General features: G+C 42.0%; 1 protein-coding gene across 2 annotated transcripts in view; it reads left to right on the forward strand.

Moving 5' to 3' along the window:
- The window catches only part of TMTC1 (transmembrane O-mannosyltransferase targeting cadherins 1), a 153,165-nt gene that overhangs the window by 65,520 nt on the left and 62,960 nt on the right, over positions 1-24,685 (forward strand). For both annotated transcript variants that reach the window (XM_048057941.2, XM_048057945.2), the window contains exons 8-9: positions 3,740-3,929; positions 18,094-18,215. In XM_048057941.2, coding sequence (XP_047913898.2) covers positions 3,740-3,929; positions 18,094-18,215 — 312 coding nt within the window. The remainder of the gene's footprint in view (positions 1-3,739; positions 3,930-18,093; positions 18,216-24,685) is intronic.

A 24,685-nucleotide genomic window follows, 5' to 3' on the forward strand; every position in this document is an offset into this window, starting at 1 on the left:
GAAAACCCTGTAAGCACAGAGAAAAGGAGACTTGTTTATAAACCTCTCCTGGTCAGTGCACGTCTCAGAGTCTGTCCTCTCATCTCCCACAGTAGTGTGACCTAACCTTCCATCAGAAATGCTTTAACATACTCTAATCTGGCTACCCTGAATTCCTTTTAAAATTTGTTAAACTGACTCAATTTGTTACGGCAGCAAACTGCTTATTTCTTCCGTGCTGCACAACGATTTATCAGTTCATGTCTTACCAGGGAAGATGCAGAAAAGTGTCTAGTCTGTCTTTAGCTGAAATGCTAAAGCTTGCACGGATCCAAAATATCTTGTCTTTTTTTCCTGCCTAGAATCACAGAATGGTTGAGGTTGGAAGAGACCTCAGGGTCCATCTGGTCCAAGCCCCTGCTCCAGCAGGGCCACCCAGAGCAGGTTGCCCAGGACCGCGTCCAGGTGGCTTTTGAAGGTCTCCAAGGAGGGAGGCTCCACAGCCTCTCTAGAGAACCTGTGCCAGCTCTCCGCCACCCGCACAGCACAGAAGGGCTGCCTGGTGTTCAGAGGGAGCCTCCTGTGTTCCAGTTTGTGCCCATTGCCTCTTGTCCTGGCACTGGCCACCACTGAAAAGAGCCTGGCTCCATCCTCTTTGCACCTTCTCTTCAGGTATTTGTAGACATTGGTGAGATTGCCCCTGAGCCTGCTCTGCTCCAGGCTGAACAGGCTGAGCATCTCACAGGAGAGGTGCTCCTGTCCCCTGCTCATCTTGGTGGCCCTTCACTGTACTCTTCCCGGTATGTCCATGTCTCTCTTGTACTGGGGGGCCCAGAACTGGACATAGCACCCAAGGTGCAGCTTCACCAATGTTAAGCAGAGAGGAAGGGTCACCTCTCTTGACCTGCTGCCAGTACTTCACCTAATGCAGCCGGGAATATCATTAGCTTTCTGAGCAGCAACAGCACGTTGCCAGCTCATGTTCAGTTGGTGTCCACCAGGACCCCCAGGCCCTTTTCTGCCAAGCTGCTCTCCAGCTGGGCTGTCCCCAGCACGTCCTGGTGCCCGGGGCTGTTCGTCCCCAGGTGCAGTACTCTGCACTTCTCCTTGTTGGACTTGATGAGATCCTGGCCAGCCCACCTCTCCAGCCTGTCAGGGTCCCTCCGGATGTCCGCACGGCTCTCTGGTGAATCAGCCAGTCCCCTCAGTTTTGTGTCAGCAGCAAATTTAATGAGGGTCTGCATTGTCCATATCGTTAATGAAGATGTTAAGACTGGAGCCAGTACTGACCCTTGGGGTACTCAGCTCATTACTGGCCTCCAAGTCGACTCCCCACGGCTGCCCGCTACCCTCCGGGTCTGGCTGTTCAGCCAGTTTTCAATCCACCTCACTGTCTAAAAGCCTGGTCTGTGTAAGCAGGAGAAGGTTTGCAGTGTGTTGTGGTTCATTAAACAACTTCCATGGATGTTTTGGTGCTTATTGAGAACGGTAACATGCAGGGCTTAGAAGGACAGTTATTCCAAAAACTTGGTTGAAGTACAAACCTAACTCAGTGCTTCTGAAAATCCTAAAATACACACTTGTAACAATATTATATGCCGTGACATTATTCAGATTGGTATAAATGGATACGCATTTTAGTTTAAAGCTAGGAATGGATCTCGGTTTGGCTTTTAAGTAGCTGTAAATAGATACTGGCAACCTTTTCCGAGCTGTCGCAGTATTAAGAGCGATGCACAGCTCTGCTGTTTTCCAGCTGAGCAGAGGTGTGGGAGCACCGCGTATAACTTCACTGCGAGCACCCCGGTGTGAGCAAGCTGCACCAGGTTTTGTGTTGCTGGGTTTCTCAGTAATGCAGGCCAGAAGAGATTGGCTTGTTAATTAAAAAAAAAAGACTTTTTTGCTTCTTCAGAAATCGCGAACAATCAAAATTTGAAGATTTTGGGTAGAATTATATTGCTTTTTTTGAGGGATGCTTTCTTAAATAGAAACTGGCCTTTTAATCACTGTTGCTGTTAAGTGAGAAAATGCATTTTCTCTCACTTTTTTCCCTGTTTACTACTTCAGGGAGGAAAATGGCGGAAGGGAAGAGAAATGTGCCAAGTGGTTGAAACCCTTAAAGATATGGGGATACATCATTTTCCATCAGAATTGTGAAATGAGAATGATTTGGGGGGAAATGGGAATGTGCCTTTTCCACTGTTTACAATGAAACATTATTCCAACCATTTAACCTTCCCAGCTTTTGAGTTACTGTGCAGCTGGAGATGTTTGGTTTTTTGGATGAGAAGAAAACTGATATCCTAACTGTTTGTGGTTATTTCAAAATGTTTTCACAAAAATGTAGGCCGGTTTCATCCCCAGGTCTTGGCCCAATACCCATCTGGGAAATTCCATCCTGCCCGCCTGAAGTCACATTTAGCCTCAATATCTTACCTCTCCTGCCACAAATATATTATAATGCTGTAACTGTTGTTGTAAAGGCTGCGTTTTGACCCCAAAGGGGCAGGTTTTGAAGTGGCAAGTGAAGCAATTCTCTGGCTCTACATCTCTTGGGGATCCTTTGTTATCATTTTAATAAACTTGCTAAGGTACCATGGCAACTGGGTGTGATAACAACAGCTAAAGCAGGCGGCTCAGATGGAAGAAATCCTATGCAGGATAAAATATTCTATCTTTCTTTTGTTTTTTCTTTTATTTCGTATGTGCCTTTTTTTTGTGTGCTGTGTACAATGTGGACTTTTCCCTTTTCAAACGAAGGAAGGGTTTGTCTATTCAAAGGCTCTTGCAGTTCTGCTTGGTAGACTTCATGATTACTGCAATAATCTCCAGCCTCAAATGTATTTGAACTTCTGTAAATGTGATTTGAGGGAGAGGCTTTTTTGGGCAAGTAGGTGCCAAAAAGAAAAAGGCTGGGGGGAGAGGGGATGTTTTATTATTTATTTATTTTTCTTTAACCAGGTCGCACCCATGCTGTTCGTGCTCAGACCTCTGAAAGCCCTGCATACTTCCCATAGGGCAGTGTCCCCATTTCCATTCTCCATTATTTTCCTCTCTATAGAGAATACCAATTAATGAAGATTACAACAATTTAAAAGGCTCCCTACTTCTCCCTCACTTTTGTGGTTTTCACCAGTCCTGATAAACTCTAATGGGATGGGGGGATAAACACCCTGTGCCTCCTTTGCTCTCTCTATTCTCTCTGTGCCAGGATGCAAAGAGAGAAGGAGAGGTCTGACTTCAAATGCTCAATATTGTGCACATAGGTGGAATCCTAAATTGGAAGTTACGCCCAGGTAAAAGGATATTTGGAATTGCAGGAGTGATGCAATGTGCTGTGCAACAGATGGATACACCTATGTACCTGCTTAGTTATTATTCCTTTGTCGTTGAAGCTGGTAGCCAGTCAATACAAAGTATAACATTTGAGTGCAGTATGAAGATATGTGAAGTTTTCTGAAGGCTGATGCATGGAAAACACACAAATGTTATTGGTCTTAGGCTATTTCTTTAAACGGACTCTTGAAGTTGTGCCCACCTTCCAGTCCCCCCAGTCCCTCACCACATTAGCATGTCTTTATTGACAGAGAGGTATAAGGTTACCTGTGTATGCATAGCTATTTTTTTCCTCCTTCTGTCTAGTAAGTGGTAAATGCCAAAGTCTCAGTCTGTGTGAACTCAGCTCTGTTTTGGTATAAGGAAAATGTTTCATGGTGTTGGCAGCCATGCCCTGTATTACATTACCTGTTTTCTTTTGCAGGTTTCTAACTTACTCCTACCTTCTGGCCTTCAATGCGTGGCTTCTGCTGGCACCGATTACCCTGTGCTATGACTGGCAGGTCGGCAGTATCCCTCTGGTCGAGTCTGTCTGGGATGTGAGGAACTTGGCCACAGTCTTGCTGGTCGTGGTGCTAGTGTTACTCAGCCTACACTGCATTGCTGCGTTCAAGGTAACACAGAAAAAGATGCAATACAGCATTTTGTTTAAAATCTTTTGTTTCCTAATCTTTAGATGAAGTGGTCACTAAGCACAAAATTTCCTCCCAAATAAATTGGATTGAGATGAAAAAACACACCACTACATAACTAAAGCAGGCAAGTTTAACATATGAAAATGCCCCTTTAGCTGAATATCTCAGTCTCTAATAGGTTTGATTTGAGGGCAAAACTTGGCCCAGAGCCCTGCCTTTGATTACTGTTAACGATCCAAACCTGCTGAAGTTGGTGAGAGTAGTCTCAGCCTTCCCCATAGACAGTAGGCTCTTTGCCACTTGACTCAAACAGGACTGGGGACCGTCATCTGCAGAGCCCTTTGAAAATGAAATCAATTATTGTAGCTGTACCTTTACTATGCTTGTAAAACCTAAATGTTGGATGCATCTTGATGAGAAGTAAGGGAATGCAGGAAGTTTGAAATGATCTGGAAAATGTTATTTAGCATAAATTATCTAGTTGGTAATCCAAGCTTCACGTTTCAGCATTTCAGATCCACTGTTATTGCAGAAATGAAAGTGGGGCATACCAGGCTTGTGAGGGGCAAGAGAACAGATATGGACTGACATGGAAGGGTGTCTTTGTAGGTTACATGGAGTAGCAAACTATTCCTTGTGCAGTTGTGTTGTGGCAGTTTCTTTAGGAAAGGTGTATATAATAATTTTTGAAATAGTACAAAATTTCTCCTCCTTAAATGTAAATGTACAACTCACTCAAAGACGTAGTAGAGGAGTGACAGGTTTTTAATACCTATGTCACGCTAAGCCATGCAGGTCATATATATGCTTCGGTCTACCCTACTAGTCTTCTCTGTGCTCCTGAGAGAAAATGAACCAAACAGATTGAGGCTGCAGTGTCATTAATTTAGATTATACATTGACAGGTGCTGTATGGGAAATATGGGAAAATACCCTGTTAGGTATTCACTAGTTCCACCTGCAGGTTTTATATCATCTTATATTCCTCCTGCTTTCATTACTCACTGTTAGAGATACCCAGAAATGTTTGTATTAGACCTAATCCTGTTCCCAGGGAAGTTAATGAGAAAATTCTCATTACCCCAGTACTGAACACTTCTGAAAAACCTTATTCCACATTCTTTGAAGTTTCAGTTGCTTTTTATTTCGTCTCCTGTTGTCAGAATTGGTACTGTGTACAAAATTAATGTCATTGGTTTGCTCGGAGAAGATCTTTCAGGATTATCCAAAGACATTTTATGTTACATTAATGTGGGTAAAATGATAATCCAGAAGAATTCCTTTGGGTAACTAAATTGTGTGTCTTCTGTGAAAATGGAAAACAAAGTATTTCAAAAACACTCTGTGCATTAAATACCTAGATTTCACAACTTTTTTTTTTTACTCCTGTGCTTTTTTTTTAAGGCAAAACAATTCAGTCTGGATTTAAGAATGCCACTGTTTGATTTGAAACTTCTATTTTTTTTTTGGTGAAGATAAGTTCACTGTTTTACTCTTAACCACCGCTAATGTTGCTTTAAGCAAAGTGAATTTCACTTTCCAGACATTCACTTGTTGGATGTCTTGAAATTCATTGTGTAGATTCCCATATGTTTGCTCTTGAAAACCCCAAACACTGAATGAATTAAATCCAAAGTGATTCACTTTCATGTTTAATGCGAGTAAAACTAGAATAATCGCATATTCTCAAAAAGTGCTCTGATCAGTCTCAACTTCCCAGCAAGCCCACTGTGAACATGGACCCTGGTAATGGTTCCTGAAAGTCAACTTGGACATGCTTCTCCCATCCTTAGGTATAATTAGAAGTAGCTGAAATATTCTGATTTTCAGAAAATCTAATTTTCTGAAGCTATTTTCTGTTTTATTTTTAGCAACACACAGAACAATCCGATTAGGATATTGCCATTAGGTGTTATGAAGTTAATTATGATGTACTGAGCAGGAAGAGACACCTATCCTGGAAAAAAAAAAAACACAACCCTGTTGGTTTTGGATACTCTCAGGAATGTCATCCACAGAGAGAAGAGGGAAGTTCAGGACACTTGAACTGCAGGCACAATTCATTATATTAGGCTCTTACAAAAGCTTCTTTCAAAATGCAACAGCAGTGGCTTTTAATATGACATCGATACCCCCAAGAGTTTCCTTCTGTCAAGCCCCTGACACTACTTCTCACTGTGTTGTAGTTGGTAGGTAGCATCACTGATTTTTCACATTTCATAAACTGTAAGAAGTCCTGGTTTCTGTTCGAAGCAAACACATTGCACTGTCTTAGCAGCCATTTTCTCTCCTTTTTCATTGAAAAGTCTAACCTGGAAGTAATAGCTTGCAGTTTTCTAAGGAATGGTTTTACAGTGAACAGGCAAATAGTTTGTGTGCCTTTTCTTTGAGTGTGTAGGTGTGCATGGGTAAGAAAGGACAAAAACTCATTCTTTCTCATTGGCACTAATACTTTCTTTCTGTGGCATGGAGGATGGAAATGCTAGAAGTTATTTTGGCAGAACTGAAGACACTTGTGCTATGAACACTGATTTCCAGTGGCAAGAGGTGGTGCGTGTATCCACAAAACAAGCTCGCAGGAGACTCACAGAATATATTACATGGAATGTAATTAGAGAATGCATGTATTGGATTTCTGCCTGTGTTGCCATTGAATTTTAAACAGGGCTAATTTGTTGTTGACTTTCGTGATTAGGGTAATAACCCTTTTGGCATGTACGTGTGATGCTGATAAAGGACATCTAAGGCATGAAGCTTTCTTGTTCCGTTTCATTTTGTGAATGTTGTTATACCTCAGAAGGGGAAGAAACGGTGCAAGATTTCTACCCAGAAGTGCTTTGCTTGAAGCATGTCTGTTAATAAATTGGACAGGGTTTTTATGTTGAAAAAAATGCAGAAATGGAAGGGAGCTATCCAGTTTGTTATTGTTTGGAGTGAGAAACCTAGCTCCTCCTCCTTCTGTGTTTTCACTGTAGATCTCCTTACGTAATGAGGAAGTTGCTTTAAAAATTTCTTTATTAATTCCTTGCATATAATTTTTATTCACTGTGTAGTTTCATGTGGATAGTGCTACTCCCTCTTGCTTGTTGGCAAGGTGGAGGCTTGAGGGTGGAAAGAGCTTCCCTGTGAGCAGCTCCCAAGGAAGACTTGTTGCTCTTCAACAAGTTTAAATGCACAACCATCCTCTCATTCCTATCACAGGCGACAATTAATGACTGTCTTCAGGAGACCTGACAGGAGTAAAGAAAAGGCCTGCTCCTTGTCACACTTCCCACAGTCTCTGCTGTGGGAGTAAAGGACCTCGCTGTCATCTCTGGCCAAGATTTTTTCATAGTGACTAATGTGGAAAAGTTGCAGTCCATTGTTAAGCATCTCTGAAACCTTTTGAGACTTGATTTTTTGCCATGCAGATGCCCAGCATTCTCTGCAAATTGGTCTCTCTGTTTTAACCAAGGTGCCAAGAGTCATCAGTGGATTTTGACATCCTAGGTTCTGCTCAGTTCTTTGTTGTGAACTTCCTCAGCAGTCTGGCTGGGCGACGAGTAGCATAGTGGGAATATGACAAGGGCAGGGGACACTGTAGCAAGGGCTTGCATCCCAGAGATATAATAATAGTTGGAAAACAAAGATGAGTTTTGATTATTGTTCATTTTCAAAATCAGCCTCAGCTACAAGGAATGGACTCAGTGTGTTTTTCACCTTTGTGACTAGGTTGGTTACAAAGGTGTCAGTGAAATGGCTGAGCCACCAGCTTGCTCTAGTTTCCCAGCAAGCCAGTTGGGAGGCCAAAGAAATAATCTGTCACAGAATCACAGAATATTCTGAGAATCACAGAATATATCCAATATATCCATATTATATCCATATAATCCAGAATATATCCAATATATCATCAGCTCCTAGCCCCACACATGACCACCCAGAAATCAGCCCATATCTCTGAAGGTGCTGTGCAGACACACACCTGATGTTATGGGGCAACTAAGTTCTGTGAACTAGTATTGCAGCTGTCAGGTACAGGAAAGAGCAGTACACTCCCAAAGTTGATAGGGCTAAGCAAGTACACACCAGTCTTTTTTCTTGGAGTGGGGTGGAAGTCAGGGTCAAGGTCTTTTTTTGGAATCTTAACTAAATTTTCCAGGTTACTTTCCATTTCCTGAACACGTGTTTTTCTAACCTTCCTTTGTACAGTTTAAGCCAAGCAATTTTGTTTATATTTGAGATATTTATAAAAATTACGCATCATACATTGCCATGTACTTCAAATATCTAGTAGCAAAGAGAAAAGATGAAATCTGAAATCATACAAAGTCTTTTCATAGTGGTGTTTTCTAGACCTGGATCTGAATGAGGAAACAACTGCAACTCCTTAAATTAAAAAACATTTATCACAAAGTCCCAGCGGTAACACAAAATAGTCACGGCTGTGGCTAAGGCCACTAACATACCCAGGGGCCCATAGCATTGCCTTTCTGTGCTGGAAGAAGCAGTAAGCACTTGGTGAACTCGAGAGGACACTTCTTGGCATATTGTCAGTATAACAATTATTTCTTTGACGTGTCATAATAATTCAGTGAGTGTGAAAGGGAGACCCTTCAGATGTTTGAAATGCCACTCTGCATGGCATTTTTAGGTCACTGCTTAATTAGTAGTGTGATTAAAATGCAGCTTGTCCTGTCGCTGTGGCTGTGAATGTATGTGCAGAGTACCTGATGGATCTGATTGCATTTAGGTACGGTACCAGCACTCCTGGGAGAACAGCCCCAGGCAGGGGCAGCCACGGGAGGGCTGGTGGTGGGAACACTCAGGTGTTTATGACGGGTTAATTCACAGCAAAGCCATCTGGAAATGTAACTCAAAATTGTGGCTAATATACCTGACCAGTCTGCGGGAATTTATCGTGCCTCATACAGTTCGGGGCTTGTCTTGCCCTTGACCAGTGCTCCTGAGGTAGCTTGTGGGGGCTCACAGCACTTTCCCCTAGCTCAGCAGGAGCACACAGTGCTGTGCAACAGTTTGTTCACGTGTGAGGAGGGAGTGCTGCTTATGTTCCAAATCAATAATAAAAAATAATCTCTAGCATCCCCTAGGACATATCTTTTTAAAGAATGCGCTTTGCTGCTGTATATGACAGTGCTACATATGGCACAGGAAGTTAGGATTTTCAGTTTATAGTCATTGCATGCAACTGATGCAAATATATATTATTTTTCTGTTCTTTTATATGCTACAGTTGGTTATTTTTTACTTCAGAGCTAATTGTAATTTTAAGGTAATGCTGCCTCTTTACGTTTCTCTGCATAGTGCTTCTTAGCCAAGACAAGGCATTTTATACCAAATTATTATGACTTTAATTCTTGCCATAATTGGCATCATATTGTCATTTATCTGGTGCTTTATATGTATGAATATCATCTAAGCATATTCCCGAGTCTCCTACAGAGTGTATTTCTTAGCTGTCAATGTTTAATAACATCAAGGAGGGGAACACATTTGTGTCTTCTCTTTGTGTGCATGCTTCTGTTGTTTTTGCTAGCACTCATTATGTGTATTCTCTCGTGCTATTTACTTTACCCTGCACTCCTGAGACCTTTGCCTGGTTTCCCAGGTTTGGCATTTCATTAATAAATCACAGCTTATGGACCTTTCTGGGGAACAGTAGCCTTTTATAATATTCTGCAGTAGTAACAGCACAGTTAGAAACTATGCCTTGCAAAATTCATATGCCACAACACTTGCAGAACAATACCTGCTTCAAAGACACTGCAAGGTGAATAAGGCTATTTATCGACTGAGTATATCTGACAAGCTGGAAACCACAGTCATTTCCATAAAAGGCCCATTTAAAATAAATCCTGCTTTCATTTTCCTGAGGGCCTACTTGAATTCCTTCCACATACAGAAGGTCAGGACTGATGTTCTTAATCCTTAGCAGTGAGGTTTTTCTGTGCTGCTTCTGTTGTTAATGTTTGCTTCGGGGAGAGAGTAATAAGCCAGAAAGACTCTGTTTGGTGAGGGCTGCAGGAAGGGGGGAGCCCCTTGAAGGAGCTCTGCTCGCCTCGCTGGCTGCCTTCCTGCTCCGTCGGATGCTGCGAGCGGATCAGCTGGGGATCCCTGGTGGGGCTGCAGACACACGAAAGCCTTCCCGGGGTGTTTGCAGCGCCAGCCAACGAAGTCAAGCCAAAGAAGAAGCCTTCCTTAGCCTGTTTGTATGTGATTGCTGCCCTGCATTAAAATAGAAAACACGGGAACTGCCAAAATACCTTTCGAGTCAGATTTTTCTTCTTGGTAGATGGTTGAAATAAAAGGTTCGGAGTGGGGTACTCTGAGTAAATACAGCCGTAGCTGAAGTAGCTCTGATTTTTCTCCCCATGAAGACATTCAGCATCTCACCAAATGGGCTCTTAACTCCCGCAGGAGTCTGTCGCACTAGGCAGGTGCCTTTCATAGGGGTAGTTACTTCTGCCGTGCTCAGCTTATCAGCACTGAATTGCTGTATTTTCAGAGACAGTCTTTTTGTTTGCTACCGTGTTCTTCTTCTGGTTTGAGTTAGTATTTCAAGGCCCACTTAGAGCTGAATGGTTTTGGAGAGGCACGATAGCAGGGGTGAGAAGGAAAGGGTAGGTAGAATGAGGACCAAGAAATTCATAGCTGGGGGTGATAATGATGCTCGTTGCTCTTAGCTGTCTGAGCTAAGCATTAGGGAGCCAAACTCTTGTGCGATTTTAATAGGATCCTCTTGTTCAGTGTTACCTCTTTAAAGACAAACCCACCATGAACAGTGTCTTTTCCAAAGATCATGCTTGTACATACTGCAAGCAGTGTGCATGTGTTTAAATTGTAGCTTTTTTTTTTTTTTATTATCCATATAGTAAAGCAATCTGCAGTCACAGAATAAAAAGGAAGAGGAAAAAACAACCACAAGGTCAAAAGCATTTTTTCTAATTCCTAGAGCAATTGATTGACTTTCGTATTTCCTTTTTGGAATGTTCCACTTCTGTTCTAAGGATACGCGTGCTCCTGTATCCTGTTCAGATCGGCTTGTGATGTGGTATTAGGAGCTGCAGAGATTAGGGGCTGGGAAAAAGAGCATATTTCTTCAGGGAATTTTAGAAGGCTGGGTAAGAAATACTGTAAACACACAGCTGAATGCATGGGTAGCTGAGGTGTACAGAGGAAAAGAAAATAGTATCAAAATTTTATGTTAGGATGCAGAAATAAAAGATAAAATATTAATAGAATATAATTCTGTGCCCTGCTGTGGGTAATGGAATTGGAAAACGACTACTTTCTGCTTTTAATCCATAATTGAGAGCCTGATTTTCAGAGCTGCTGAACATCTACTGTTTCCACTGATGAAAATGGATTTTTTTTGGTACTTTCAACATTTCTGAAAAAATAAGCTCTGTTTTACCTAGTGGTAGAGACCAGAACTTGCTTCTTTCTGAAAACAGGAAGTGACTGATCTCACCAGGATAGTCTGAGATATATGTGCCAAGGATTTCTTTTCAGATAATCCCTGATTAGGGAGCCAGTGATGCTTCCAGAGGTTTTGAATCTGTTTCTGACTGGTTTCTGTTTGCCTGCGTACCAGCTCCTGAGCAGATACTCCTGCTACTGAACTGGAAAGTAGTTTTTGCTGCTGCTGCCAAATATTAGAAAAGGGATCAGCATGTCAGATGGTTAATAGTCAGCAGTGGTGGTCAAAACAGCATTGGAAACCTCCACGGCTTCGGACTATCAGTGAAGTATAAAATTTGTTTAATTCTAGTCAGTAGTAACTGTGGGTGATTTTATCAGAACTAGATGGTCACCAAGGAAAACTTGAGTTATTTTCGGAAGACAGTGACTTGCTAAGCCTGGCATTCATGCAGCTGGCACTACTGAAGATACCGATTTTCCGATCTTTTTAATTTTAATTTTTTGGATGAGGTGAAAGAATAAAAGTCCTGATAAATTGTGGTGATTACACAATTTGTGTCTCCTTTTTGTAGGAGCAAGTTGATTAAGCCCAGAGTCAGAGCCAATTTTGAAACTGGGCAGTTACCTTTGCCTTACCAAATGTTTGCATTTTTCAGACCATCTGTTGACACCTGACTTTTGGCACCGTTTGCTCAGGCAGCAGAGCAAAACAGTCACAGCTCCCCAGTGCCCTCCTGTTTGGCCACAGAAGATAGACGTACGTGTCCCATCCTGATTTCTGCTGGTGATCTAAAGAAAACCATGCTGATGGGACCTGGGGCACTGTACAGCTCTGTCATCACCTCTCGGTCTGTGTCTGCATCAGAGAGGTGGGACTTGAGAGCACCCGGTGCTTGCTTCTTCTAGCTTTCCATCAACAGCCGCTTCTTCCTGTGGCAGAGCGAATCCCTAGGGTTGCTTCCTGATGAGCTAAAGTTTGCTTTTTATCACTTATGCATGAATGCATGGTGAATTTGACATGCTTTTACAGAATCCCTTTTATCTTTAATATTGCGTATGTGGAAGTGCAAGAGCAGGTGCTGTAGATCCTGACCTCATGCCGTGTGAGATGCTACCAGTGGCTTGCACAGGCTGGTAAGGTGTCCCATTGCCGAGCTGCTCATGGCTTCGTGAGTGACCGATACAACAGGAGCAGGTGAATTAAGTTTGAGTGCGGTCTGCACTAAGCACTTGCACAAATGGATTTTAGGAATAAGAAGAATTCTTCTGAAGAATTATAATCCCGTCTGTGATCTGCAGATAGGCTTGGAGCTCCTTTGAATCTTTGTTTCATTTAATGGATAATGTGCTTACCTCCCAGGCCTGAAAGCGTCTGAAAATGTGCAGTAGCGTTTGTTGCTGTTACACAGCCGTGCACTACCAACTTTCCTGGATGCCAGCGTCTCTGCACTTGCAGCCAGATGTTCCAAGCATAACATCTCACTGGCTGCGACGGACCATCCAGAGCCCCCTGGCAGAGGGTGATTTATGCTTCTGGTAGGAAGGAAGTCTTTCCTCCATGGAGCTGTTGGGTCTAAATGGTGGAGAGGTGACGCTTGCCTCATTCTCAAAATAAGCTGTTAGAGGAAGAAATTAAACCCATTTGATTTCCACCTTCTCGTTGAACAGGCAAGCATGTATAGGCACTTTCAGAAACTCTTCAGGTTATAACAGAACTGAGTTTGCTTGGACTTGTTTGCCCAGCTGCTGTCTTCCCTGAGCCAGGAGGAAGGCTGTCCTTGCAGCTCTGCTCTTGGATGCCTCAGCTCTCGGAGGTGCCAGGGAGTGCGAACAGGAGTCTCGCCATCACTCTGTAAGGCTTGATGGGTCTGGCACCTCAGACCGTGCCTTCTTAATGGGAAAGATAGGGAATTGCTTATGCAAGTCCATAGTTTATGACAGATATTTCAAAGCAGTCTGTGTACATCCTGTACTTGTACTTAGTGGGCTATGGCTCGCAGAAGACTTGCGATATAACAGTAGTAAAAAGATATTTATTTCTAGCTCAGGAATATGTCTTATGAGTAATACCGTGGAAGCTCTCTTTCAGTTGTAAACTCTAGACTTTCTTCCTTTCCTTCCAAATTGCCAAGGAAGCAATTTTTGAGATTTATTGCTATGTTGATGGTTTTTGACCTGGAAATGATTCTTTTCTGTTTTGTCTGAGATAGGGTGACGGCATTTTGTCTTCCATCTGGGAGAAGGCATGAATTCTTTAGTTCTTTGATAAGTGTATGAAAAGTAGCAGGGTTAAAAATTCCTCTTTATTGGTTTTGGTTACAGTATAATGAATGCCTAATTATAACTCCAGGTAGATGTGAATATGAAACCCCCCACCAAACAATATGATATAAGAAATGCTATTCTGTTTTAAAGTTAGTTGGTTTTTAACAAAAGGAATCATTCTAAGATTAATTCGAATGTGCCTTTTTTTTTCTTAAAGACCTGTGACAGGTAGGAAGGAAAGTCTAATATTTCCAGGAGAACGCACGATTTTTAAGATAGAAGGAATTGTCTCTCTGTAAAATGAATGAAGTGATCTGTAATTTCAGTCCTTTTTATTTTAAGGGAAAAAAGACAAGCAGAATTCCTTACCCCTTTAAAAGCTTTTACTATTGCTCTGGGCACTTGGAATATGTTGGCTCTGCCACCTTTAGCTCAGCTGTCTCATAAGTGGCTCAGATGACCAGAGTAATTAAACAGTAAGTCACCAACCAAATAATTTTGAAAAATGTAACAAGCTGCATGTTGTCTTTGTTGTTTCAACAAAACAGGGAGGGCAATCTCCTATGGCTTGTGTTCGATGGAAGATCCTACTGCCAGGCCTCCCAGGCAGGGCACAGCAGCAGGGCATGTGTGTAAGCACACAAAGTGTGCTTAAAAGTTTTGGAAAAGATAATGGTGGGTGGAGGAGAGAAACCCAAACCCCGAGCTCTGGAGTGGCTGCGGGATGAGAGCCGCTGTGGGATGAGAGCCACAGTGGGATGTCTCGCCAGCGAGACCATGCGTAACACAAAACCAGCCAAAGCCTAGCTGGGGCCTTCTAGCCATGGTACAGTGAGGGGAACGTGTAGGGTGGGGATGGTAAGGGATGTAATGGGAATGGAAGTCACAGAACCAGTGGGTTTCATTTCTTTGTCTTGTGCGTTTGTTTTAGAATAACAAAGACAACACATATTGTTTCCCCCTAAAACAAAAAATAACCGCTTTGTTATTTTGGCTGGGGTGCCATTTTGACACACGGGGCTAGAGCTAAACCATAGAAGGGTTTAAAAACACTGACCTTGTGTTCCTAAAATGGGAAAGTTTAAACGCAACCAAACAATGCTTAGCCCAGTGCCCTTAAACTTAAAGGCCTTCAAGGACCAGGTCTTAACAAAAGCCTCTGCCTGAACTGAATGCTTTAAAAAGGGTGCTGCCAGATACGTCTTGTTTCAGAAGGCAGTGGCGCCACAGAGGATTCTGCTTCTCCGCGAAGCTGTTGCACAGTGCTGCTTCCAGTCTCGGAGCCCTGCCGGAGGGACTGAGCTGGCAGCCTTCAATGACATTAGTCCAGAGCTGTGACTTGTTGTGCGGAAGAAAAGGCCCACAATACTGTTTTCTCCTTCAGTCTGGCCAATTCCCACATTTTCCTTTTTCGCATTGGATATGCAGGTTTTATTTGTCTTTCTCCAGCGTTCAGTTTCTTTTGCTTATCTGCAGCGCTGCAGCCTTGAGTAACACCGTGTCCTTCCCAAAGAGGTTAACTAGAGGTTGCTTCCCCAGTTATTGATTTAACAAACAACAACTGGGGAACTATTTGATAGCTGGCTCATTTTAGAGTGAGAGTGTGTCGTGGGGAACATTTTCTGCATTAGCTGTGCACACCCTCTGGCCCAACATACATTCTTGTGCCTCTGGGTCTTTGTTGTCAGAGTCATGGGGTAGAGTGATGGCAGCACGTGGGCACCAAAATTAGGCCAGACAAGGTGGGAAGGGAAAGTAGTGTCAAGGGGCAGGAGAGGAATGGAATACATGTCCAGAGTTTTTTTGAGCTAGGACTGATAATTTGCTGCATTCAGAGTTGAGAAATAATTTTTAATCCGTTCTTTTTTCTGTCCAATTCCATTGTAATTACAAGCCCAAATGACCATTACTGGGCACCTCTGCTCGTCAGCTTTATGGATTGGTGTCAGTTTCAGCTCTGGGAATAATGTATTTTAGGTTTTGCTGTGACACCAGGAAGGCAGTAGTAACTGTGTTTTAAATGCACTGAAAAAGTAGACAACAAGCAGGTAATTGTGGTGCTGCTTAAAGTGGGTATTAATAAAGGTGCCTGGAGAAATGAATTGTTTCTCTCCCTGCCTTGTGTTTCTTCTTCAATCCAGGGGAAGTCAGTGCATTTTTTTTGTGAACCAGCAGTTCACTAGGTGTAGAAAGACTCTCTGTTAAAGCAACATCAGGTCCTTTTTTACTCAGGGGTTTCCAAACACTCTACTTGGTGGGGCCCCAATGCTGAGGGAGAGAGTCTGTTGGTTCCCTTCATTCTTGGGGGCAAATGCTCAATGTGTAACGTCTTTGCAGTGCAGGACTGCTGATACCTTTTTAGAAGTTGGTACTGGTTGAAAAGTTGCCTTCAGAAAGTGATTGTTTTCCTAAAACATTCTTCCAACTTAGTTTTCTCTCTGTGGCAAGTATATCTACATCATTCAGACTCAGTCTTGACTTTTATCTATGTGAAAGTCAATCTACGTTTTTTTTTCTCCTTCTAAATGGTCTCTGGTACCATTCATGCTTGTACAGTGGTATCTCTTTCTCAAAGAGTGTTCACCTAACAGGCTGAACCTGGTAATGCAAACTGGTAAGTAAAGTCTGCGAGAAGGGTATTGCTGAGTGGTTGTGAGAAGTAACGTGCCGCTGGTGTGTTTGAGAAGCTATGAGGATACTGCTTGTCATTCTTGCTTGTGTGACAGCTGAGGCACCAACATGGTCCACCTCTGGACAACCTTGATAGCATTACACACTCCGAGAAGACATAATTTGAACCACCTAAACACAGTTCTTCTGGACCAGAGGTCAAGAAGACCCTGCAGCAGGTGTATGATGTAGCACCCCTGTAGTCCCTTAGGATGCTTAGTCACCTGCCGAGTGTGCTTTTCATTGACTAAAGTGGTAGATTAGATACTGAGTCCAGCCTAAATGGCTAGCTTTCAGATGGCTAAAGTTAGAAAAGATAGATCCTGTCCTCAGTAAATGTGCTTAGTATGTATAAATGATTCAGTCCTGTAGTTGTAGTGGGTTGATACGTGGCTGTGTGCCAGATTAGCCTTCTAAAATGTACCCTTGATTTTTGTGCCCATGGAAAATGTTCATTGTCTTTTCCACAGAACAGGATTTTAACACTGGGACTTCTGAATTTCAGTCATGGATTAGGGCAGTGGTAACTGGTGTCGCAGTCTCTAGGTGTGCAAAAGCAAGGCAGGCTGTACTGCTTGGCCCCACATCATTGACTGGACTCCGCTCCTCTACTCAAAAATCTCATTCAGTGTTTCTAAATTTAGGCCCCCCCACCTAAAGCTTTGTAAGTCAATTTGTTCTCTGAAGCTGAGAAATTGCCCAAAACAATTAGAAAGTACTACAACCATTAAGCAATTCTGCTTGCATCTGTTTCTAAATGTGACAAAACGAGACTTCTTTAAATGGATGCAGAACGGTGCTGTGGTGACTGATGAGACAGCAGTATCACAGGCAGGGCAGGAAAGCACAAATGCCTGGCTGGATGATTTTACAGACCTAATACTACATTTCTGTTAGCCTGATTTTATCCTTTGAGATAACCAACAGAAAGCACAAAATGATTCAACATCTTGGGGTGGAGCTAATAGTGAAGCTAAACTTGCCTAAGGAGGCTTTGCTCTTTCTGTGGTGGGAACGGGGGCTGCTGGTGGTTAACTGCATCCTGAGATTTTTGTGGCAGCCACGCAAATCACAGTTGTTTTGAACTGCATGTGGCGATTAGATTTCTCCTCAAAGAGCAATGTTGAAGTGAGCTCAAGTGAAGGGCATTAACTGAGCTTAAGTGAAAGACATTAGCTTTAATATATAGTAAGCCTCAAATTTCCAGCTCTGTATGAGTACAGAGACCTTGTGTGAGAAACTACCATTTCAAGTTTACGTATTGTCTTGAAAGGGATAAAATGACTGCATTAATGTGCCATTTGGGGCTAGTTTTCTGTACATAAAATGTGACTGATTGAACAGCTTTTCCTCATTTATGAACACTTAGGATTGCACACCACAGTCTGTGTGTGATATGCACTTGTATATTTTCATACGGCCATATTGTGATGGACATGTTAATATATACATTCACACTATTACCAATATGGAGTGCCTCTGAGGTGCTATCTGTGACATCTCAGGAGAGCTGCATACAATAGAACTGACATTGGGAGAGATACTGAGAATAGTATGTCCTGTCGTCAGTCTTTTTGCACTTTCTGGACACAGCAGATGCACAGACAGTATGCAAATATGGAAAAACAGTATCTTGAAATAATTTCTTTAAATGCAAAACATACCAAACATTAACCTGAGTTGCTTCTTTTTGTGAATAAGAATATCAGAAGGAAAGGGGAAATTTAGTGGTGAATGAAATTGGATTTTTTTTAGTTGATATTTGTTTAATTTTCTGTTATTGCAGAAACTGGAACATAAAGAAGTTTTGGTTGGCTTGTTGTTCCTGGTTTTCCCATTCATCCCAGCCAGCAACCTCTTCTTCAGGGTGGGATTTGTGGTGGCAGAGCGAGTCCTTTACATGCCGAGGTAACTATTGCAATTGAATTCCTTTCTAATGAGACCACCATCCCATTTTCTAAAAGCAGACAAGATTATTTCTTCCCTTTTGCAATACTTCAAACATTATTTTGGTAGTCAGTATGCTCTCTGCCTTTGAGGTTTGGCATGATAGTATGAGGGATTTTATAGTCATTTGACAGCAGATTGCTTGTCCAGAGTAAAGCTAGCCAAATTCATTTCTTTTTTTCAACACAGATTTTGATGGGTTTGAAACAGCTGAATACAGTGATGAGGTGTTGTTTCTTGAGGATTGTTCCCCACCACTCTTTCTGAAAGCATTATCAACTCACATTATTAATTGTCAATGTCTCTACCTTAAGGACAGTGTCTGAAGATTTAACTTGTCATTTTTATTGTGGTATTGCTCAGCTTTCCCTCTACATTAGGTGATCAGTGAAAACAAAGATGACAGTATTGCTGTCTTAAAAGGCTGCTGACTTGAGTTGTGGAATATGTACCTGACCTTCTGCCTGTATGCAGACACATCTATGAGCGGAGGATTTGCAGTTGTGGAAGAGGATGAGGAAAATCCAGCCCCTCCTCCATCCCTCAGCATCTGCCCCAGGGTTTCCTCCAGTTTCCAGCCTCTTAACAAGTGTTGCTTTAGCGGTCTGAGTTCTTCCCATTTCTTTTACTCAAGGACAGCTTTGAGGCATTACTTTGACATCTCCACAGTATCCAGACCGGTGGCTACAGTGGCAGTTAGAGGACATTTATCCAAGATGCACCAGACAGTTACCCATTTTGCAGAATCAGAGAATAGCTGAGGTTGGAAGGGACCTCTGGAGATCATCTGGTCCAACCCCCTGCTCAAGCAGGGCCTCCTAGAGCGGGTTGCTCAGGACTATGTCCAGACAGTTTTTGAGTATTTCCAAGGATAGGGACTCCACAGCCTCTCTGGGCAGCCTGTGCCCTTGAAGTTTGTTCCAGCCATGAGCATAAACAGTCATTCTTGAATGTCGCAAGTCAGTAGGCCCAAATCTACCTGCAGGTGCAGAGGGTCAGCTCCTGTTATCTCTAATGGGAGCTGTCCTTATGGAGCTGTCAACAAAGTACAGTCCTCGATTTCACTTTGGATTGCTTTGTGATAACTAAAACAATAATTTTATTCCACTGTTTACACTGTACTTTGTGTAATTCCAAAAATCCTAGAAAAACACGCTTACAGGTTTTCTTTTGCAATGCCTTTGCTTATTCTGACAATCCTTTGTGTAAGTATTATCACAAAAAGACTGCTCGTTGGTATAAAACTAGAGTTATTGCATTTACTGCAAGCCTTTTACACAGGCTATGTTTCTGTGCTCTGCTGTATACTGACTTGCTTTTTGGGTCAAATCCTACTGCTTTTATTCACATTACTAGCCCTGCTTTTGTCTGGTGGGAGTATACCTAGAAGTATAGAGAGTGAAAGTTGTCCCTCTGAGTTATTTTGCAAATGATACCCTCAACTAATGGATCTTGCATCATTTCAAATTAACTTGAAAATCAGATTGCTTTAAATTCATGTAACAGAAAATGAGGAAACACATGAAAGCGCAAAGCTATTAAGGAACAGTCAGCTGAACACAAGGCTGTGTTGAGTGGTTGCATTTCTGAATCTCAAAAGAACAACTGCGGAAAATACTTCAGCTGTCAGCAGTTCCTTGTCCTCCTCCAGATGAGACTGCTGATATAATGAGAGGAGGGGCAATGAAGAAGAAAAAGGGAGATGTTTGCACAGAGAAAATTAATCAGCGTTAACGTGTGTGCATATAGTTTGTATAATGCTTTTCATCTCCCTATTGGCATTGCAAATATATGACCTACAAAGTAGGTAATTGACAGTTGCCCCCCCCTTTTTTTCAGGCAGGAAAACTGAGGTGGGGGGGATTAAATGATTTCTCTAGAATAAACCTGTGTTGGAGTCCCTGGATCTCCTGCTTTGCTCAGATCACTCGTGCCCTGCTTTGCAATATGTGTTCTTTGCTCTTAGCCCAGGCTGGCAGGCAAAAACCCCACAGCTAAGGGAGACGGCAGGTACCACGAGCACTGATGAAGGGGACACTTTCTAGCCAAAGGATCTTGAGAGCTGATTTCTAGGCTCAGTTACTAAGAAATGAGCTCTCTTTAAATCCTCTGGGTTCAAAACAACACGAGCAGTGAAGAGGGCTTCTGTGAGCATTCCTGACTATGGCAGAACTAAAATGATGATGTTTTTTTCTCTTCCTCGGGAACGTGGCAGTTTAATAGTGATGGCTCTCGTAAGGAGTCGTGTTCTTTATTTAGAACAGCCTTTGGCAGTTTTCTTATGTTACGTCTTGAAAAGTGCTTTTCCTATGCCTTGCAGTTTCTTCTATAAAATTCAGTTTACAACTCGGAGGTGGTCATTCAGCTTTATTTAGACAGAAGTACTGAGTCAGATGGCAAGAACTTGGTGACCTGTGTTTCTGGGCTTATGCTAGAAGGTGCTTTTCTACCTCTGTTTCAAGTAATAGCCTTTTATTAGTAGTTGTGGATATTACGGTTTTACACGCTTGCGTATACATGTCACAGCCTGAAATCCTAATTCAGTGTTGCTCTGTAGTTACCTGAGCAAAATGTCAAGCGTTTTGTTTTCAATAAAAATTGAGTAAGGTCCCAAAGATTTATGTAAAAGATGTTGTAAATGGAAAGGAACAAGGAACAAGCCTTTTGCTCAATGGCTAATTATACAGCTGGGCCTTGCCTTCTGGAGGCTGATGGGTTATTTTGAACAATTCTCCTTCTGTCTGCAGCCATGCCTCAGGGGAGAGGGATATGAGATAAGTCAACCTGGCTGAATGTTTTCTTTAATTGACTTTAGCAAAACAGTAGTATTTGGAGGTAATATTTCTTGTATTTAGTTTTCATTTGAGGGTTACAAGTGCTTAGTTGTTTAAATCAGAACTTTAAAAAAGTAATATTGCCTAAACCTGAAAAATTTCATGGGAGATCAATTTATTGTCTTTAAACTTCAAATTGTATTTTTTGTTGTTGTTTTCTTATCCTGAAGGGTGAGAAAGCTTGTTTTCAAGAGGCTAAAGATGTGAAATGTGTACCTTGGGAGAGGTGGGCAGGATACAGCTCCAAAGGCCACAATTTTCAAGAGAGGCATCAAAATAAATAGCTGGATCAGGGAAAGACTCAAACCACGGCAGGTTTTCCTCTCCTTAAAATATAGATGTAATTATGCATGCTGCATATCTGCAGTGGCCACATACAACCTAATTGTTTTAAAATCAGGAACAACTTTGTGCATTCAGTTTTTTCTGAGCCGTGAGCCATTTGTCTCACTGAACCTGAACCCCGGAGCACTAGCTCCTGCTGTTTCACACAGAGAAACAGAAGGGGCACTGCAGCCTCTGGGGCCATGCATCCAGGAGCTGCCAGCCCTGCTGACTTAGCAGCAGAGCTGGGGTTGCTCTGCTTTATAGGATCAGACCTATCCTAGGGGAGTAATTTCTATTTTCCTCATCTTTTACTCTGCTCTGCTAGCAGTGGCCCTGGCTGGGATGCTGTGTTGTAGCTGGATGTCTGAAGCTGGTCTTTACAAGCTCGTATCAACCAACAAATCAACCAAAGCATTGCTGGATGGCGTATTTCTGACTTGGAGAGCCACCCAGATGAAAGCAATAGGCAACACAGCAGGTACCCTCATGACTTTTCTGGCAGCTCACTTGCCTTGCTTTTTGCAAGGAGTGGGTTGCAGAGTACACTGTTACTCTTTCCCAACTGAGGCAGTTACAGCTTGCTGTCATTTTTTTCACCAGCTCCTCAGTTTGTTAAAAGTTGATGTTGCAACCCTAATTGTCAATACTAGAAGATGAGACCACTGCTCTATTATACAGCGGGGCATTTGGTTCAGTGTCTATCTAATAATCTGCAAGAAAGCCAGCAACCAGAAAAAAGTGCACCTGTATTTTTCAGGAACTTAGCATATCACCTGAAGGCTTTCCCTTTACATATTCCCATTCCCTTTCCCATTTCCATAGCAATGCAGGGACTATATGGAATTTTTGCCTTTGCATAAAGCACGTTTTTGATTGTGTGCTAATGCATTTGTTCCAATTAGTGTAATTCTGTGTATTATTATCTTCTGTAATAAGGAAGAAAAAGAAAAAAGAGGAAAAAGAAAGAACTTGGTGGTGGAAATGGGATATTTTACAATTTTTATGAACCTGTATATCCCTGAGCAGAAGTCCTCATTGCTTACAAGGCAGCTACTTGAGGATGGTGCTTCTCTTTTTTGGAGCATGTCACACACTCCACATTATTTTCTTCAAGACCAGCTATGTAACATGGTGGTGGTGATGTATTTTCAGTTTCCATTGCCACTGCTTTCGATAAAGTTATTTGAAGCTGCAAGTTTACCAAGCCAGAGGAGCCAAATTCCTGTTTACCTGTTCAGCATTCCTTTGGTATTCAGATCAGATCCAGTAAGCGATTACCTAATTTACAGAAGAAGCTTCTATTTTCAATTGGAGCTAAGTTCTGACCCAAAGCAAAGTCAGCAACAGAAACCCCACTGACTCCATGCAGCCAGTTTATTTGCTCCCTGATCTCAGTTCACCAACATAATTAAACTGTTTGATGCTTTAGAGCAGAATCCACAATTCCCTTGGGATCTGGATCTGGAATCCATGTCACGCCTGCTCCATTTACTTAAAACCCCACGATTTTAATGCCTCACTGTTGCTGCTGTTCCTATGAGGGCCATGGAGCTGCTGCAGTGCAAGAGGTGCGAGCTGGATTATATTCTCTGTAACGCGCCGTGGACTCGGGGGTGCTGGCAGGGCACGGAGGGCACCTTATGTAGTGTCAGTGGGCCAGACCCCCTCCCAAGACCTCTTTACCATGACTGGAGAGTGTGCCTGCTGGGGATTTTGGAAGATAGCAGCAGCCCATGAAATAGATGGCGGCTGGAGTCGGTGCTGAGCTGAGCCCTCTGCCAGCACGCCGGGACCTCGGCTGAGTTGGGCGACTCCCCTTCTGCTTCCCCCTCTGTTAAACAGGGATAACAACTCTGCTCTGTCCTTCAGAAGGGGGCTATGGGGATTAACTGCTTGTAGGAAGGCTAAACCCTGTAAGAGTCTACCTTTCAGATGCATGTCCAAAGCTAAGCTCCTTGCTTTTGAAGGCTTGCCCACCCCTATTAAACACTTCAAGGGGAAATCAAAGCAGCCATCCTCTGTTAATGCAGGCAAGAAATGCCGAGATGCTAGCGCCAGATATTTTGGCGAAAGGCAATAAAGATATAGGAATGAAAGCCCAAGTGATTCTGCAAAGCTGAAAAAGATTAGCTCATGGCGCGTTTGGTCTAGACTGCAGTCTTGCCTTATTTTAACTAAATTTAAAACATGCTTTTGAGAAGCACGTTTTGTTTTGGCCATGTACAATTGATTCAGGAAAATGCTAGATTTGTGTTGAGCATAAGCATTAATGGCTATTCTGGAAAGATTTTTGGTTTTATCATAATGTATTAGGTTAAAGAAAAACCTTCAAACACATTTATTCTCCTTTTGAAGATAATACAGGTATGTAAGGGTACTGCTTCTGAGAAATAGCAATAAATTAAGTTAATGCCATCTTGTGGAAATAATCTATTTAGTCATGTTGACTAAAAGAGGAATTATTACAAGGGAATGTGGTCCCCTTAAGAAGATGTGTTATGACATTTAATAGAAAATAGTTTCTTACGTGAGGATTTTGGAGACTCGAGATGGAACTAAATGGAAAATTATATCCCTGTTACAGAATTCTGTAAGTTATTATAGTATTTTAATTAAAACTGCAGCATATAGACCCTGACTAAAGAATATAAGATATTCTTATAAAAAAAAAAGTGTCTGTGGAATACCTATCGAATTATCTAGGAATTTTCATTTATAAACTGTTTTCTTTCTGTAATGCATACAATAATAAAAAGCATGAAAAGGTTCTTTATTACCTGGAAATATTTCAGACAGGAATCTGTTGGAAGTGAAATCTTGGACTCAGGCACTCTAATGAAGTGAATTTGTTTATCACATGACTTACATTGGAAAGGAGGAAAGGGAAATGTGTCCAAATGTTTAAATAGCTATTCAAAGGTTACCTAAATCATTCATTTCTAGTTCATATTTTCTCTCTAATAAGGAAAATAAGAGTTCCTGGATTTTCTCTAATTACATCATGTTCTGAATAGAAGACCACGTTGCTCGTGGAGGTCAATCATTTTGATGACTTAACTGGTCATTTCTAAGTATCTTTAATATAGGCCTACAGATTTTAATTTAGAGCCAAAACCAAAATCTAATACTAACTCATAAGATTACATGTTTCCAAATTAGATATATTCTGCATGTTTAGGGTTCTCTCTGTCTTTGGATATGAACTGCAGACCTTAATCCAGGAAAAGGCCTCTTAATTCTGGTGAAATTTTGACATTTTATTCAGCAGAC

The sequence above is a fragment of the Anser cygnoides genome, chromosome 1, assembly GCF_040182565.1.
Source record: "Anser cygnoides isolate HZ-2024a breed goose chromosome 1, Taihu_goose_T2T_genome, whole genome shotgun sequence".
NCBI lineage: Eukaryota > Metazoa > Chordata > Aves > Anseriformes > Anatidae > Anser > Anser cygnoides.